Source organism: Akanthomyces muscarius, chromosome 6, assembly GCF_028009165.1.
Source record: "Akanthomyces muscarius strain Ve6 chromosome 6, whole genome shotgun sequence".
Taxonomy (NCBI): domain Eukaryota; kingdom Fungi; phylum Ascomycota; class Sordariomycetes; order Hypocreales; family Cordycipitaceae; genus Akanthomyces; species Akanthomyces muscarius.
The window spans coordinates 2,288,788-2,304,567 of record NC_079246.1 but is presented as its reverse complement, the minus strand read 5'-3'; the positions used below and the strand labels follow the sequence as shown (position 1 = coordinate 2,304,567).

Below are 15,780 nucleotides of genomic sequence, written 5' to 3'. Positions count from 1 at the left end.
TAAGCCTAGTCGCGTCTATAATATGGTCAAAGCCCTTTAGAGTACTAGATGTGATACCCTCTATCTTATACCGCTAGTATATAAGGACAAGTACAATGTTTACGTAAAGCTAGTAGAGGCGGTAAAGAAGGTATAGGTGCCTAATATATGTCTCCCTAGTAACGCTAGATATGACTACACTACCGCTGAGGAATAACCGCGCTTATGAGAGTTTATCGATCTCAAGACGCTAGTGAGGGTGATACTGGTACCGAACGGGCGGCCCACTTTATATCATCCAGTAAGCATATGCCTTTACTATTAGTACAGGCGGCTAGTAGTGCGTAATTGACTAATTGACAGCAGTACTAGCTTTTATACTAAGAATTTACTCCTCTTCAGCAAGCAGGCCAAGATTCTACGCTTCCCTTGCGTATCGGCGACGCGTTTAAATTCGCCCCGGTTGCTCTTAGGGTATATACATCCTTATTCATTCCATACACTATGCTGAGCGTTTTACACTCTTAGGACGTTATAAATGTTGCAGCTCACGTTCTGACGGGAGCTGGCAAGCACGGGTTTCACGATCAGCACCGTGGCCATATGATGGTTATGACAGGCTAGCCTAGCACATCTCTACCATCCACAGAACACACTCTAACAACTATTGGGACAAATATTATGCGCCAGCGAGGAACTCATAACTACAGCAAGTCAGGCGCTTGGAGTAGATCTAAAGTTCAAGAACATTTCCCAGTATGTCCTTTTCTTAGTCGGCTGAGTCCTTTAAGCTAACAGTATGCAAAGGGCGGAAGCTACGCATGTCCTAGCCTCCCAAAGTGCCATTAATGCCTCAGAGCAGTACTATCTTCTCGAGTATTACAGTTTAGTGCGAGGTGGCAAGACAAATTACATCTCAACTGCGGCCTTCCATGACGTTATATGCGAGCACCCGACAGAATCAAGCCAATTTTTCGAGTTATACAAGAGTGAAATCAGACCCAAAAAGGTAGCCAAGCGGAACCACAAGTAGAACGTCACGCTAAGGAGGAGTGCTAGTACTATTCTAGTGACACTTCAGCGCTTGCCCGACCGTTTAGTTTCACGCACGCTCTATATAATTGAGCTTGACTTTAATATTGACGCGAATCAAAAGCGATACAATTAGTTTGACAATAGAATGCCGAGTGGGCTGGGCAGGCTTGCGTCCGCCCCTGCGGCGAGTAAGGTTAAACTTCCTAATAAATTTGTAGAAACTTTGGTACTGCATCCGTCTACTGAGTACTGTACGCGTGGGCAAGCCTCGCCAAGCAGTGGAAATTGCCCTCAAAGCGCAACGTCCTGTCGGATTTAGATTGTGACACAGCCATATGTTTGGATGTCGATTCCCTCCTGGTCTTCCATGCAGAACGTGCCGGAGGTGCCCCCCAACGAGCCTCGCTTGGCAAAGGAAACAGCCCCCAAAGCGCCACCTCTCTTGGTCTCGTCGGATTCCGAATGCGACGCGCTGCGGCCTTTTCACATCATCAATAAGGCCTTAGGCGTCGATTCTATCCTCTTTTCAGCCTTTTCAGCCTTTTCAGTCTTTTCGGGGGCCTTTTCAAATCCAGCTTCACCCAGTCCCGACCTTGTAATTGCGACAAGTGCAGTGCCAAAGCCGTTGTGGTTGCCTCAAGTCGAGACAGCACTCGTCACGTCTTGGCAACTTGTTGTGTTTCTGTTTAGATTTTCTTTGACAATCATATTTCTTTTACTCATCTCCCAACGACTTATACTTGTCGTTGCCTGTCTACAAACTTACGCCATCCTCCCACACTTCAATCCTTCTTCATACAGCGACAGCAGCGACAGCAACGTCCAACATCGCCACAATGCCCCAAGGACCACCAAATGGATCTTCTGCTCCGCATGGGATACCACCCGGTACTATCGTATTCGGGCCCAAGGGTAATTGCACACTCGCCATCTGCCCCGTACAATATTCTGTTTACGGTTACCGTCCATCCCTAGCAGCGAACTCAGTATTCATCGCGCTTTTTGCCGCTGCGGGCGCTATCCATCTCTATCAAGGTATCCGCTGGAAGTCGTGGCTCTTCATGTGCAGCGTCCTTATTGGCTGCGTCTCTGCAATCCTGGGGTACATTGGCCGTGTCATGATGCATACGAACCCATTCAACTTTTCAGCGTTCATGCTTCAGATCAGTTAGTAACTGGCTACGCAAACCGGTGCATGCGCCGTTGAACTGACATGCTTGTTTTTGAGTCTGCGTCACGACTACTCCCATCTACTTTTGTGCCGCCATTTACGTCACACTCGCCCAAGTCATCACCACCTTCTCACCAGCCCTCTCTCGCTTTAAGCCAAGCTACTTTTACTGGATTTTTGTACCGTGTGACTTCGTCTCGCTGGTCATCCAGGCTGCTGGTGGCGCTTTGTCCGTCGCATCAAAGGGAACCAGCCAAATCGGGGTTGATCTTGCGCTGTCTGGTCTCTCTTTCCAGGTCTTTACCATCTGCATTTTCTGCGGTTTTATGGGCGAGTACATGTACCGATACTTCCGATCCGGCGTCGGTAAGGGCATGTATAGTTGGAAGTTGTACACATTCTTTACATTCCTATCTCTTGCCATTCTGCTCATCACTATTCGCTGCGTGTTCCGTGTGGTCGAGCTGCGCCAGGGCTATCGCGGGTCTTTGGTCCGTGAAGAAACGCTCTTCATTGCGCTGGAGGGAGTGTCAGTATTTCCCAAAGTGTTTAACTCTCTTAGCTCAGTCTCACCTTTTTGCTAATGGCGCTCACAAAACTACAGGTTGGTTTTGGCCTCTGCTTTTGCTCTCATGCTTGGACACCCCGGCCTTGTCTTTAAGGAGCATATTAACGGTCACCAGGAAATCCAGCGGGATTCTGTAACTTTTCCACTAGCAGACCGTCAAAGGCGCAATCCCGAGGTTGATTGACTGTGTATCATGTAAACTCTCAAGGAGCGTCGAGTCTCATGGTACTCCGGAGAGGTCGATACTTGCACAAGCGCTCGGAAATAGAGTGTGGGGGGATCAGATACAACGATTTCGGTTTCTTCAATATTTCTAGAAGCGTGTATTCAAGCATATACAATAATTTATAAATTGATATCGGACGTATCTATTAATCTCTACTAGGTGGCAAGTAAGCCTGGTCGATTCGATTAAACCGTGGCCCGCGTCTAGACAGCGGAAACAGCCCAGTTCAAGCAAATGTAACACAGCACACGTCGAGAGCGTCGTGATCAGTCTCATGGGTGAGGTCACAACTTAGGTGGCAAAGCTACCCAGCAAACTCCAACTGGCATAACCGTGTACTATCGGTGCTTAAGACAGTCCTGTTCTGAAAATCCACTCTCTTTTTCACGTTTCATACTGTAAACTACACTACCTCTCGACAAGAACAATGTTTAATGCAAAGGACATCGTAGGGCCTTGCGTCCCTCCAGACGTGGCACACGCAGAAACGCCGAGCCAATCACCACCGTGGAGCAGTTTGAAGACTGCATCTTTGCTGGAACAGAGTTTGCTTTGTCTCTCTACATTGACCTTTTGCGTGGGCCCTTGCCAGCAGCCACCGAATCTGCATGTGTCTTTACCCACGGCGACATTCAGCCCGCACACATCATGGCAAAGCACGACGACGACAGCGGTTGGGTAGTTGCAGCCATCATTGACTGGGAGGGCAGCAGGTTCTACTCCGGCTATTGGCAGGCGATCAAAATGACAAATAACCTCGTGTCGAGTGACGGGTATGATTAGTATGCATACCTGCCGGAATCAGTGTCTCCATGGTCATTTCCCCTCCATTGGTCACTGGATAAGCTTTTGGATCGCATTTCGGTCAATAGCTAAACTCCTGGATGGCGAAAGTCCAAGAAAATGATGTAGATAAATCACCTGATATCTTTCTGTTCTTGATCTACTATTCTACTATTCTGTAGTCACTGCATCATGCGGGCTCCGTCATGAAGAATAAGCTTTGAAAAGGCAATAATTGAGTATGAACGCGACAATTTTCCCAGCCATGACAACGCCTCGTGTATGTTTATATTCTATAACAACCAGCCCAAGGAAAAGAAAAAGATGCAAATGTACGTAAAGTTCGGAACCCAAAACAAAACGAATCCCAGATATCAACAGCAAGCATGCCGCGCCACCCCTCGAATGAAGTCTCACTCCTTCTTCTTGCGTGCCTTTTTCGCATCCTCCGCCGAGTACTCCTGCGCAAAGTTGGCGTCCTCGAGACACTCGGACACGACGGGGTTGATAAACATGTGCTTGTCGAGCCCGCCGCGGAAGATGAGCTTCATCATGGCGACGCGAAAGTACAGCGACCACGTGTCGACCTTGGCGGCCCTGTTCTGTAGGCGCAGCTTGTAGCGGTACCCGTACTCGGCGCGGCCGTCCTCGGTGCGCTGCGCGGCCGGCACGCGCTCGTCCTTTTCGGGCATGTACAACGCGGTCGAGTAGTACGGCCCGACGCCGCGCTCGAGCGAGGTGACGACGCTGACGAGGGCCTCGCGCAGGTCGCGGCGGGACCGGCGCGAGACCGACTTTGCGCTGAGCCTGGCGAGCTCGGCGATGCGGCCGACGAGGCGGTGGGGGTCGTACTGTAGGTCAAAGGGCTTGCCCGTCTCCGTCTCGTGGGCCTTGGAGGACTCGTAGATGAGGGCCACGCACATGGCGGCGTTGGACTGGACCTCGACGTCGCCGCTGTCGAGCTGGTCGGTGAAGGCGTCGATGGCAGAGTCGGCGTAGTCGGCGTAGTCATCGACGTGGGCGGCGACGAAGCCCCAGGCGAGCAGCGCGGCGGACACGACGGCGGCGTTGTCGTGGGCCTCGACGCTCTCGCCGTCGCTCTGGACAATGTCGACGAGGTACTCCATGGTCTCGAGCGCGGCCTCCTCGGCGCCACCGCCGTAGAGCACGCTCATGGCAAGGGCGTGGAGCGCCCAGACGCGGCAGACGTCGTCGTCGTCGTCGAGGAGGATCTGGCGCAGGGCGCGCGAGGCGCCCTCGTAGACCTCCATGTCCTCGACGGTGCCGAGGGTGATGCAGTAGGCCTGTAGGCTGAGCAGGCGCTCGCGGGGCGAGTCGCCGCGGTTGGCGCCCTTTAGGAAGGCGTCGGTCAGCGGCACGGCGGCGGTGTCGAGCCAGAGGTGCGCGTCCTCGGTGTAGCGGGTGCGCATGAAGCGGATAAAGGCGTCGAGGTACTGCTCGCGCAGGTCGGTGTTGTTGTGCTTGCGGTCCTGGATGGCGGTAATGAGGGCGTCAGTGTCGAGAGCCGAGCCGCCGCCGGTGCTGTCGTCGGCGGGTGTCTCGAGGGAGTCGGCCGAGTGGATGCTCGACATCATGTCGTCGAGCTCAAAGTCGCTGCCATCCGAGTCGCTGTCCGACGCCGGGCGGCTGTGCGAGGCCGAGTGCGTCGGCGAAGTCAGCAGGGACGTCATCGGGGAGCCGGAGGAGCCCTGCGGTGTGACGGCGCCTGAGGCACGGCCCGACTTGACGGCCTTGCGGGAGACGGTCTTGTTGCCCTTGAGGGCCTTGACTCTGGCGTGGTTCATGATGGCGGGGTAGGGGGTGGGTTCGGCGCAAGCGTAGCGAGCTACGAGGTGGTATTTGTTCTGCGCCTGCAGCTGTTTCTGATGCGCAGGACTGTGCAGATGTCGCTATGAGAAGAAAAGACGGGAGTTGGGAGGGTCAAAGGTATGACGTCGCTGAAGGCTGTTTTCGTGGATCGCGGGTTATTCGTGTGGGGGGGCGTCGGGACGCTATCTGTCTGAGCTGGTGTGTGGCGAGAATATCGTAGGTGCGCGGCACATGTGGAATATTCTGATGCTCGAGAAGGGGTGATAAGATGGCAGCAACGGATGGCGACCGTGGCTGTGGTATATTCTCGTGAGGGATAAAGAGCCGGGAAGGTTATGGAGAGGTGTAGTGTATGAGAAGATGAGAAATCACGGGCATGAGAATAAATGGCATCGTCAGTCGAATGGGAAACAGAGTGGTGGGTATTCTTCAGTGTGCCACCTCAGTAGGGCAGCGCCGTAACAGTCATAGTCCAGTGCCTAAATTAGCGCCAGAGCCAGTGGCGGCCCGCCATTTGCAGTGAATTTGTCAACTGATTACTGAGTAACTGATCACAGCAGCCACTGACTGCGGGGTACATGCTCAGGTACCTAACTACCTAAGGCATGTGTCTCTACGTACCTACCTGCCTACCTAGTGTCTTCCATCAGCTTGCACATTAAGAACAAGTTCAAAGTACAGCTAGCTACATGGTCAAAGATGCCATTATTGGGAGCATCTGGCTTGACCGCATTTTTCATGCTCCAAGACGGCATTTCCATCCACGCATGTCCGCTCAGCTGTCAGGCCACTTATGAATACGTTAGGTACATACTTGGGATTTACCCCGCCATCCGATTTGGCTTCCTCGCCTCCCCACCTGTCCCTCCCGCTGCAACAGTCAAGTTACCCGCCGCCATCCCATCCCCAGCCCGACCGCCCAGCCAGTCGCTGTGCCATGTGCAAGGTCACTTGCCCATCTCTGCCTAGACATGTGCCATTTTTTCCGGCTCGTATCTGAGACTGCCCTGTCTGTAGCTCATTTCAAAGACCCTTTGTACCGAATCGTCGAGGCAGCTAAATCAAGCAAACCCTCCATCCCGATCCTTGACAGATGCCCCGCGCAGCAAAGAGGCCGTCTCTCTCGAGGCAGCGTAGATGGCATTCCCCTCCCCTCAAAAACGCCATTTCTTGCTACCCAACCTGCATTTTCCCATAACGGCTTATGCAGGCCCAAAGGTACGGTGTTGCGCAAATGGGTGGTGCTGGTCACGTACGCTCCAGGCACAGTGTCACATCCTGTGCCAATGATGATCCCCCAGCTGCCTAGCTTAGTGCAAGCCACCTGCGACCCAAGACAAGTCATCGGTCACATCTCGCAGACAATGCGAGGCCGCCTTAAATCCACATGATTCCACGCTCACTTCTAGCAATGGCCCTGAAGCCAAGCCGCCCAGATCTGGCCCTTGACAGCACGCTCGCTGGTTGCGTCGCTCGGATTTTGTCGGACATCTCCGTCCTTTTTTCGTACCTTCTAACATAATCCCTTGCCGCCAAAGAGGCAAGCTCCAAGTAAGAGATCAAACGGCGTTGCTTCACTGTCAAGAAACGTAGCCAAGGCCAGGACATAGTGAGGCTCTGGGCAAACTAGACCCAAACGTCAACCGATGCGCTGTTACTCACGGTGCAGATATTGTAATGGAACAAAACGTTTCTTAAAGAAATACTATTGACAAGAACTAGGTACCCGGTATACTACATCTATGGAATCTCATCCCAAGCAGTAGCCACCCTCGGGCCCAGGGCAACACCGAATAAACTCACTTTTCTTGCGCGAACTACCAGTTATGGAGCACTTCGTCAAGACGAACAAATGTTAGCTGTCAAATCTTCTCAGTCCATCATAGTAGACCACTTACCGTCCCCCGGTTGACATCGCTATTTTTACAGCATCGAGTGGTGGCATCGACGTCATCTTTGCAGTGGCAAACCCTAGAGAACCATCAGTACGACGAACAGAGAGACACGCGTCTTCCTTTCTCCGCTTCGTCATCTCTCTCTCGCCTCTTTCGCGCTATTTCGGCAGACCGAGTTCTCCTGGGAGTCACATACCATGACCATGCGGACACACTGCGAAGAGGTGTTAGCACCCTCTACCATGCGCGACGTTTGGCCCGGCCACCAAGCGCAGCGAGCACGGCAAACCAAGACTCACCCAGAAACGGCAACGAGGAAAATGGTAACGACAGAGAGACGCATATTGCTATCTTGGGGGATTTGTTTTTGTTTTTTGAGTGGAAAGTAGAATAATTTTACGTTGAGTAGTGATTGTGATGAAGAGTGGTTGGTCCCGGGCCACAGCGCAGACGGCCTTTCCTTTTGTACGCTTCCCTTCCTCCGCTTAACGCCCGTCCCTTCCTCTTCTTCCTACCCATCCATTCCTCTGCAGTTGTACGCATCGTCCAGATAGGCAGCTTCCTTGATACAATCTCTGCTGTTGCCTTTTTTCCCCGGTCTTGAGAAAGTGTCTGCGGAGCTGATGATCCGGCTCGTCTCCTCTCAGCCCGGCTGGCCGCCGATGGATGGCGTTCAGGGTTTCCGGCGCAGATTTTGTGCATGAGCAGTTCTACTACCGTGGAGCACCTGGGATACTTCCGCATCCTATGTATCGTTCAGAACGACGATTCGCCCCGTTTTGAGGCGTGGGCTTGCTTCGAGCCACGCATGTGCGAAACGCCCACTGCCTACCAACCGACCGGGTGCCCTTTGAGACTCAAACGTAGAGGTCCAGCATACAATATCGACATTTGCGCACACTTCTTTACTTGCTTACTCCTTCTTCTTGTAGTGCGAGTTTTTTTCTTACATTTCGAAGGAGAATGGAGAAAAGGTAGAGAGAGACAGATGAAGAGCGCAATTGGAAGCAGCGGCCATCCGGTGCCAGGTGGCCAGGTAGACGACGCTGGGAGCCAGTCCTACCAGACAGATACTCGCTTTCCGCATAATCAGTCCATTTGCTTGATTCTATAGCCTGAATGTTTGTCGTTCTCCTTTGCTGCGCAGAAACATTTACTTCTCAGGCAGAAGCCTCGAAGAACAATGCCGGCAGTGCATCGGTCTTCGGCTTTGAGGTCATTCTCAGTTTGCCATCGGCCCCTCCCAACTGTCAATATTGGCGTCGGTATATCTATCGTCTTTGTCTCTATAATAGTACTCTTGATTAAAGATGCCTAATTAATTGTGCCAGAACGCATGGCGCCGGGACCAAACACGGAAACTCGACCGACCCAAGAGCCAGCGAGCGACTCCTAAACCGCGTTTTTCATCGCAATCACTACCCTTTAGGTATCATCTTTCTGGAATTTCTGTATTTCTTACAGAATTTCATAGCCGCACAGCGCTGAAGCTGGGACTCGACAGTATACTGGCGAGTCAAATGTTGTGCCGCAGCGTTGGATTTCCCATCTGGAATTCGGAAGAGCCACAGAAGCGATAGAATGATCTTCCACTTACTGTATCTCTGCCAAACTATGATTAAGAAAAGAAAATCGGAAGCGTCATGTTGTTGTCTCCAGGCCCATCGCATCATTTTCTACCAATATACCATGCGCGAGTACTTCGACGCCATCCAACGCCAAGTTATCTGTATTGACCGAGACGTGCATCTTTTCTTCATCAAGCAGTACAAACCTAGAACATATTGTGCGTCTATTAACCATAATCCCCCAGGTATACTTGCACGCATTTTGCACAGGGAATGCTCGCGGTGGCTCGCCAGTGTCCATCATTTCCCTCGTCCAGACCCGGTAGAAACAGCACTTCAACCAGGTCATGGGGCGCAAATAGACTTAATTTCGAACAGTATTTTACTTCATTATTCTGGTAGGATGCATTCGCTCCGTCACGGTGGGCTCAGACGACATGAAGCAATGTGCATTCCCAGAGTGAGCAATCTGGCAGACCAATGTCAAGCCCAGGCCGCCGTCGCCCACATTGACTGGCAGATTAGTGGTTGCGTTGGGGAGGACCGGCAATCCCGGCTGATGCATGTTATTCTTTGTTCTCCCCGCCCATTTTTGATTGTTTTAACGGGCTAGAGGCCCTGCGATCAAGCGTTACAAGTGTGTGTCCGACCAATAGCTGGCTTGGTTCGCGACAGCTTCAGTTCCGCCGCTTGACACATGAGAGCCGCGCGAGACTTCGACAGAAAGAAAACAAATGGAACAAATAGCATGCCGCAAAATTTCCAAGGACGGCAAGGGAGAAGGGGAGCAAAATTGCAGCTTCAGCTTGAGCAGGATGGTTCTCATCTGCAGAAATCGAAGCAGGCCCACGGTCCAACCGCGATTGCTTATTTCGTTTCATGGATAGGTAATTCCGCGAACCTCTATAAATACTGACTGCTTTGACTGTAATATGACCAGCTTGTCGCGTGTTTGAGCCCGACACCCACTCTACCCTCGAAAGTTGTGACGAAATATTGCATTGTTGCTTTGCATGCACACAAAAAGCGCATCCATCGTCTTCGTTGCTCACTCTGCCGATGCACAATAGTCCATGTCGGCAGGGGTATAATAGTTCCGTGAATGGGGGCGCTGCCCGCGGCGCTCTCGTGTCTGTTCTGGATGCAGAATGTGGAAATTGGCGTACAATGAGGAGCCTTTTGGGACCGGCCCCCAAAACAAGAGGCTGTAAACAACGCCACCTGCCGTCGTATAGATTCAAGTACTTGAAATGGGCGCTTCCTTTCAGAGTTCATTGTCGAACATTTAGTTTTGAGAGAGATCTGCAAAAGAAAATCCCACACCCCCTCCACATACGAATTATCGCATCGTTTTTCTTCCCTCTAACCCCCACGCCAAGTCCTCAACCTCCCCATGGCGGAGGAAGCTTCGCCACTCACTCCCCCGGGAACGCTTGATTAAACACAGTCCCCGTGAAAAACACAGGGGGGGACGTCTGACCCGATAGCCGGGGGATGAGTGTGAAGAGCCAAGTCAGACGGCAATATCCGCGCGCCCTGTGTGCAAGAAAAACTAGTTAGTTTGGTGGGAAAACGCCATCAATCTGACAGGGCAGGTCAGCCACGTCCCGTCGCTCCATCGCCCGCGGAGAAACAAAAAAATAAAAAGGCGCCGAAAACCATACACCTGGTTTCTGTAACTCTGTAGATGAACGAATGGACATGGTAGGGGTGGCCTGCGTGTGGTGGAATCAGGCCGCTCGCCTGCCCGACGCTTGCTGTTCAATCCCCCCCAGAAGCTTGGCACGTTGTTTATTTCCAGATCCTTGCAGTACAGATACATGTTAGACAAAAGTACGAAAGCGTCTTTGGAGGCGCCTGGGGCGGCCGCCTTGCGACTCGTGAGTACAGCTCTGTTCTTTGCCAGTTTGGAGGAGGAGGCTTGTTACATCCAGTCAACGCCGTCGCCCATCCAGTCTGCCCAGCAAAGTGCTACCAACAACGGGGTCGTATTATAGGGGGTTCGTCTCCAAGAAGAGAATAAGCACGGCGTGTTGAGGCGGAGAACGCCTCCTTCTCTGAGTCGTACGTCTTCGTGCATCGTGATTGCTTGCAGTAAATATTGGATCAAGTGACCGATACCGGTAGTGCCAGGGCCTGACAGCAGGGCCGTAAGGCTTGGCTTGGAGCAGGCTGCATGTAACAAGCCTGTGATAAGACCCAGAAGCGGTAAGGATGGAAATACCAAGCCACAAAGACTACTTGTGGCTACATAGAAGTCTCGTGGTTGGTCTACGAAGCCGAGTCGGATAGTACGGGCTCACGCCTCGTTCGCCGTTCCGCCGCTCGCATGAGGAGAATGGGTGAGTCTCGCTTTCATTTTGTTCAATTTCAGAACAGGAAGGGGTGGTTTAGATAAGCCCCCAGAACATGATTTCTTACTCACACGCCCACCCACTCATCCAGCCTCGGAGAAGCCATCTGGGCCTTGGTGAGTATGGTGCAACCTCGGGGCTCTTCCGTCTCGGGTGTGATTGTAACAAAAACAAAGATTTCAGGTCTAGATTTATAATACCCTACTGGTCTCGACCGATTCTGCTGTTTGTCTGGCGCCGCTCCAAGTAGACGAAAAGACTCTTGCGTGAGCGTAGACAGCTCAAGTGCCGGAGCACCAACCTGAACTTGAGTGCACAGAAAAGCCGCTACGAACAGCCCGACTTCATCCTTTCAAATGAATTCATTTCGAAGGTTCATCTTCAAGGGGTATAAAATGCACGATATCAGTGCGGTCATATACTGCGAGGTCACTGTTACACTCTTCATGCCCCGAGCTTGTCTTGCGTCCTGTGCATAAAGCCCCTCGCAGGCATGGCGTTGGGCTAAAAGAAGATTTCATTCTATGCAGCGGTAGTCCCGGAGATAGAGCTGATTTCGATAGGACGTTTGGATCGCCGCGGCGTTGTGCGAGCCACGAGTCTTGACGTGCGGCGACTATGCTCCGCGTCCTGATTCAGCTTGCTCTCCCCGTAGCGACCACAATGGCTTCCCTTCTACTCAGTTTAGTCCTATGGAACTAATAATAATCACATACATAAAAGTCAAATATCGAGATATAAAGCCAGTCTCGGGATAACTTGGACCGGTGTGAGATGCACAGGCCGGGCAACTATCTCCTTCAATTTGTGGGCTACTAAGGTCAGACTGCAAAGGCCACATGCAATATATGTCTTTGCTAGGTCCAAAGACCTCAGAAATTGATTGGCATGATAGTACTACATTCAGTTTCAGAACTCTTTTTCTTTCCCTTTCCTATTGGAAGTATCATCCTTGAGCTTGTCTACCGACCAGGAGGAGCTGTCGGAGCCACCCTAGTACCTACTGTTTGTTCTCTCCATGGGCCTTTTGAGTTCATCGTAATACATAGACGACAAAACATCGCCACAAGTATGGGTATCAAAAAGTCCCGAAAGCACAGCTTAGATTGTCAATTCGCCACTCTCTAGATGCGGACGCCCAGTGCAGCTCAAGCCTCGGTCTCTATAATTACATTGTTTATCCACACAATTCTCAGAGGTCTAGCAACTTGGCGGTGCAATGGCAGTACAGCACGCGCACTGGCGTATTAATGTAACGTTATGTAACCAAATTGACGATCAATTCATGCGTGCCAGCTGCACGAGCTGCCTAGGGATCTTGATTCGCTTGGGCTCTGGTCTCAGACCGCTTCATGCTGAACGCAGATCATCCGTAATGCGCGGCCCCCCATCGGCCAGTCATAGTTACGCGAGCTCACACCCGCTGCCCGTAAGTAGACGAAAAACAGCACAACAAGTCGCAAGCAATGAAAATCACATACATATTGCCAAGACCGTTGAAGGAAGATCTCGATCTCGCCTGCGATGCGACCCGCAAAGCATATCCAACCTTGCAGGGCGAGTTGCACAGATACACTGAGATTAGGCCGCGCAATGCCGTCGAGATCCAATCCAACCTCTCCCGCTTTGCAGAGCCAAGGCGGAAGCTTCTGGAGAGCCGATAGCAACTGCCGACAATTGCACAAAACGATGGCTACCAAACCGGGATAAGATAGTTATCCGCACCCGCGCGACGCTTGGTATCCCGCCAGCGCTGGAGCTTCCCACGGCACGCGCGGAGCTCGTACGTACTGAGATGAGGGGCAGGGCTCAGCGGAGAGGGTTTTGCATTGACACTCCGGTTGGCGACAACGTTTCCGGGAACCGCCTGTGTGGGTGGAGGAGCCCAGTCGTCACAATCGAGATCCGCGGTCAACCACGGGGGCCATGAGATGCGGTCCAGGGGCGCTGGGAGCGGCAGTCTTTATTGTTGCAGAAACGATGAAATGAAATTACAAGCAAGACTACTAGCACAGCCGGTAGATAGTGAATGGTTCAGTCATGCCCAATTAGGATAAAATGGCCGATGTGGCGTGTCTCGTCTTTGGGGGGCGTTCTAGCCCGGCAGTTTACTGGTTGGCTGGCATTTGGCAGCACATAAGTCGATGGCACCATGGCAAAAGCCAGGGGTTCACAGACGCGTGGGTATCAATTAGATCAATTTTCTTTGTCTCTCGGGAGATCCAGATTCTAGCGGACCCGGCCCGGCTTCTACAAGAAATGCATATTCATTTTTCTTATTGCCCGTTAGAAATGAAGGTTTTATGAAGGAGAGACAAGTACTAAGGGACGCAAACAAAGGTGGCAGGGGTTCGCTGAAAGACATTGTCGCAAGAAACAGGGCCACCGCAATAATCCAATCCCCAAATATGGAATCCAAGACCTCTGGGCCTATGCTTTCCTTCCCCTGGGCCACAGACATGGCCGTTGTGTCTGTAAAATGGAACAGATGCGGAAGTCTTCTGCGGCAGATACTGACGGTATCACTTCGCTCCAAAAGTGCAAAGAAAATAGGAGCGACTGTGGCTGAGACAACAGTCCGGGTCACCTCGGAACAGTAGCCTCGACGTGTTGGAGACATGTGCTCCCAGCAGGTTGGGACAGTATCCCTGTATGCCATTCCCTTCTTCATCACACACACCTGAGCAAGCCTGGGATGGGTAATTTCACCACATAATTCGCGTTCAGAAAGGAGAGAGCACGGGCAGCGTCTGGACCGGGGTGTGAGGAAGGGGGGCTGCCGACGCAACTGTTCCTGTTTCGATCATCTACACCAGTTTTGATCACATACGCAGCTTGACAGGCATCCAAAAGTCACGATCGCTCCACTTAGATATCAGAAGAGAGATACAAGATAGCTAGCAAACCAAGGGACACGCACGCACAAAGTAGCTAACAAGACCCAGAGCCTCAACTCTCTCAGCGGCCGTGCGAGGCACTAGGTCCTGGCCAATGCATCCCTTGATGCACGGCATCTCTTGCATCCCTCCGCATTAGCCGAGCGTATCGTCGATCAGTTTGAAGCTCGGTGAGGGATAACCACGCTGATCAAATGTGTCACGGACTGCCATTACTTTCTAGTCTTGTTCCTCGGCTATTTTTTTCTCGGCCATTTTTCTGCTTCGGCTGTTTTCTCCTCGGCTGTTTTCTTCCTTTCGGCGAGTTAATCCTCGGATTTCTTCTCTTCTCCCACTCCTCGCACGCTCAAGGCAGACTGCTAGATTACCTGGTGTCGTGTTGCTGGTTGGGCGGAGGGGAATACAAAAGAAATCGAACACGATGCATGTGCGCCAAATCTCGATTTGCGTCTCTTATCTCTACGGGTCAGGAATCTCCTCTTTAGTTGCCAAAGTATCCCTTTTTTCTTAAGTCAATCAAAAGACGGGATTCTGCATTTGCTTCCATGCGTGGGTGATAATATTCGCAGGAAAAAACAGCTTAGAATTTGGCCTTGTAGAAGCGGAAAGGCAGTGTGTCCGTAGAAGCTGATCTTTTCGTCTCTTTCTTTCTGGCACCGGCTCACGTTTCATATCGTACAGACATCGATAATAAAATCAGCAATGGTTAAGGGTTGCCCAGTGTTAGCTTGAGACAAATTGAACCGTTGTGCCAGTAGTGGGCTGCAATTCCGTCGCAACGGTCGCCTACCCTATATCCTGCATTCCTCTTATCAACCGTGTGTGCAACGTCCTAGCAATTCTTCTTCGTGCCATTTTTTACGGAAAAAAAGCAAATTGCTAGGCGACGTATTTTAATCAAGTTTCCGGTAACTACATGCTTGTCGCGTTCGATTCTTGCTGTTGGGCTGCTTGGCTTTGATATCTACAATCGCTGCTAGCAGCACCAACACCAATTCTCCCACCATTATGCAGCATAGTGCTGATGGACCCTACCTTTCAATACAAGCTGTACAAACTACTCGCCCAAGACTGGCCTGCTACTCTTGCCAACACGAACAATCAGATTCGTAACGAAAGTGCACAACTCTGTTGTGGCCTTACACCCCCCTCCCCTCTGACATCTGCTGCTGACCAGTACGCGTCTCTGTCTCGGGCATTTCTTAATTCATACAGTAGCGGTAAAATTACAGGTGGGCAGGCTGGCCAACCGGCAGGCAAGTTACGTGCGTACTGTCGTATCGATTTTTTTTCTTGGGCTGTGCGCAACATGCACACACCCTGCCAGGATTTCCGGGGAAAGACGGGGGGAAACAGTTGACATCAAGGATGATTATCATTTGGAATAAACGAACGAACTCATGCCAACGAACGAACGACAAACCCGCCGGGCGCCTTGGCTGATTAGATGGTAAGCTTTGTCGGCAGGCTAAAT

General features: G+C 51.6%; 3 protein-coding genes across 3 annotated transcripts; 2 read left to right on the top strand and 1 right to left on the bottom strand.

Moving 5' to 3' along the window:
* Positions 1-288: 288 nt before the first annotated feature.
* Positions 289-1,104, top strand: LMH87_000804 (uncharacterized protein; the record flags this gene model as incomplete). Its single annotated transcript, XM_056198773.1, has 6 exons — positions 289-319; positions 389-453; positions 508-588; positions 698-735; positions 787-988; positions 1,039-1,104. The coding sequence occupies 6 exons, from the start codon at positions 289-291 to the stop codon at positions 1,102-1,104; spliced, it is 483 nt and encodes a 160-aa protein (XP_056055690.1).
* Positions 1,105-1,850: 746 nt separating this feature from the next.
* On the top strand, positions 1,851-2,937 carry LMH87_000803 (uncharacterized protein; the record flags this gene model as incomplete). Its single annotated transcript, XM_056198772.1, has 3 exons — positions 1,851-2,181; positions 2,243-2,714; positions 2,790-2,937. The coding sequence occupies 3 exons, from the start codon at positions 1,851-1,853 to the stop codon at positions 2,935-2,937; spliced, it is 951 nt and encodes a 316-aa protein (XP_056055689.1).
* A 1,238-nt stretch (positions 2,938-4,175) lies between these two features.
* Positions 4,176-5,567, bottom strand: LMH87_000802 (uncharacterized protein; the record flags this gene model as incomplete). Its single annotated transcript, XM_056198771.1, has 1 exon — positions 4,176-5,567. One exon carries the CDS (start codon positions 5,565-5,567, stop codon positions 4,176-4,178), a length of 1,392 nt encoding a protein of 463 aa, XP_056055688.1.
* Positions 5,568-15,780: the final 10,213 nt, after the last annotated feature.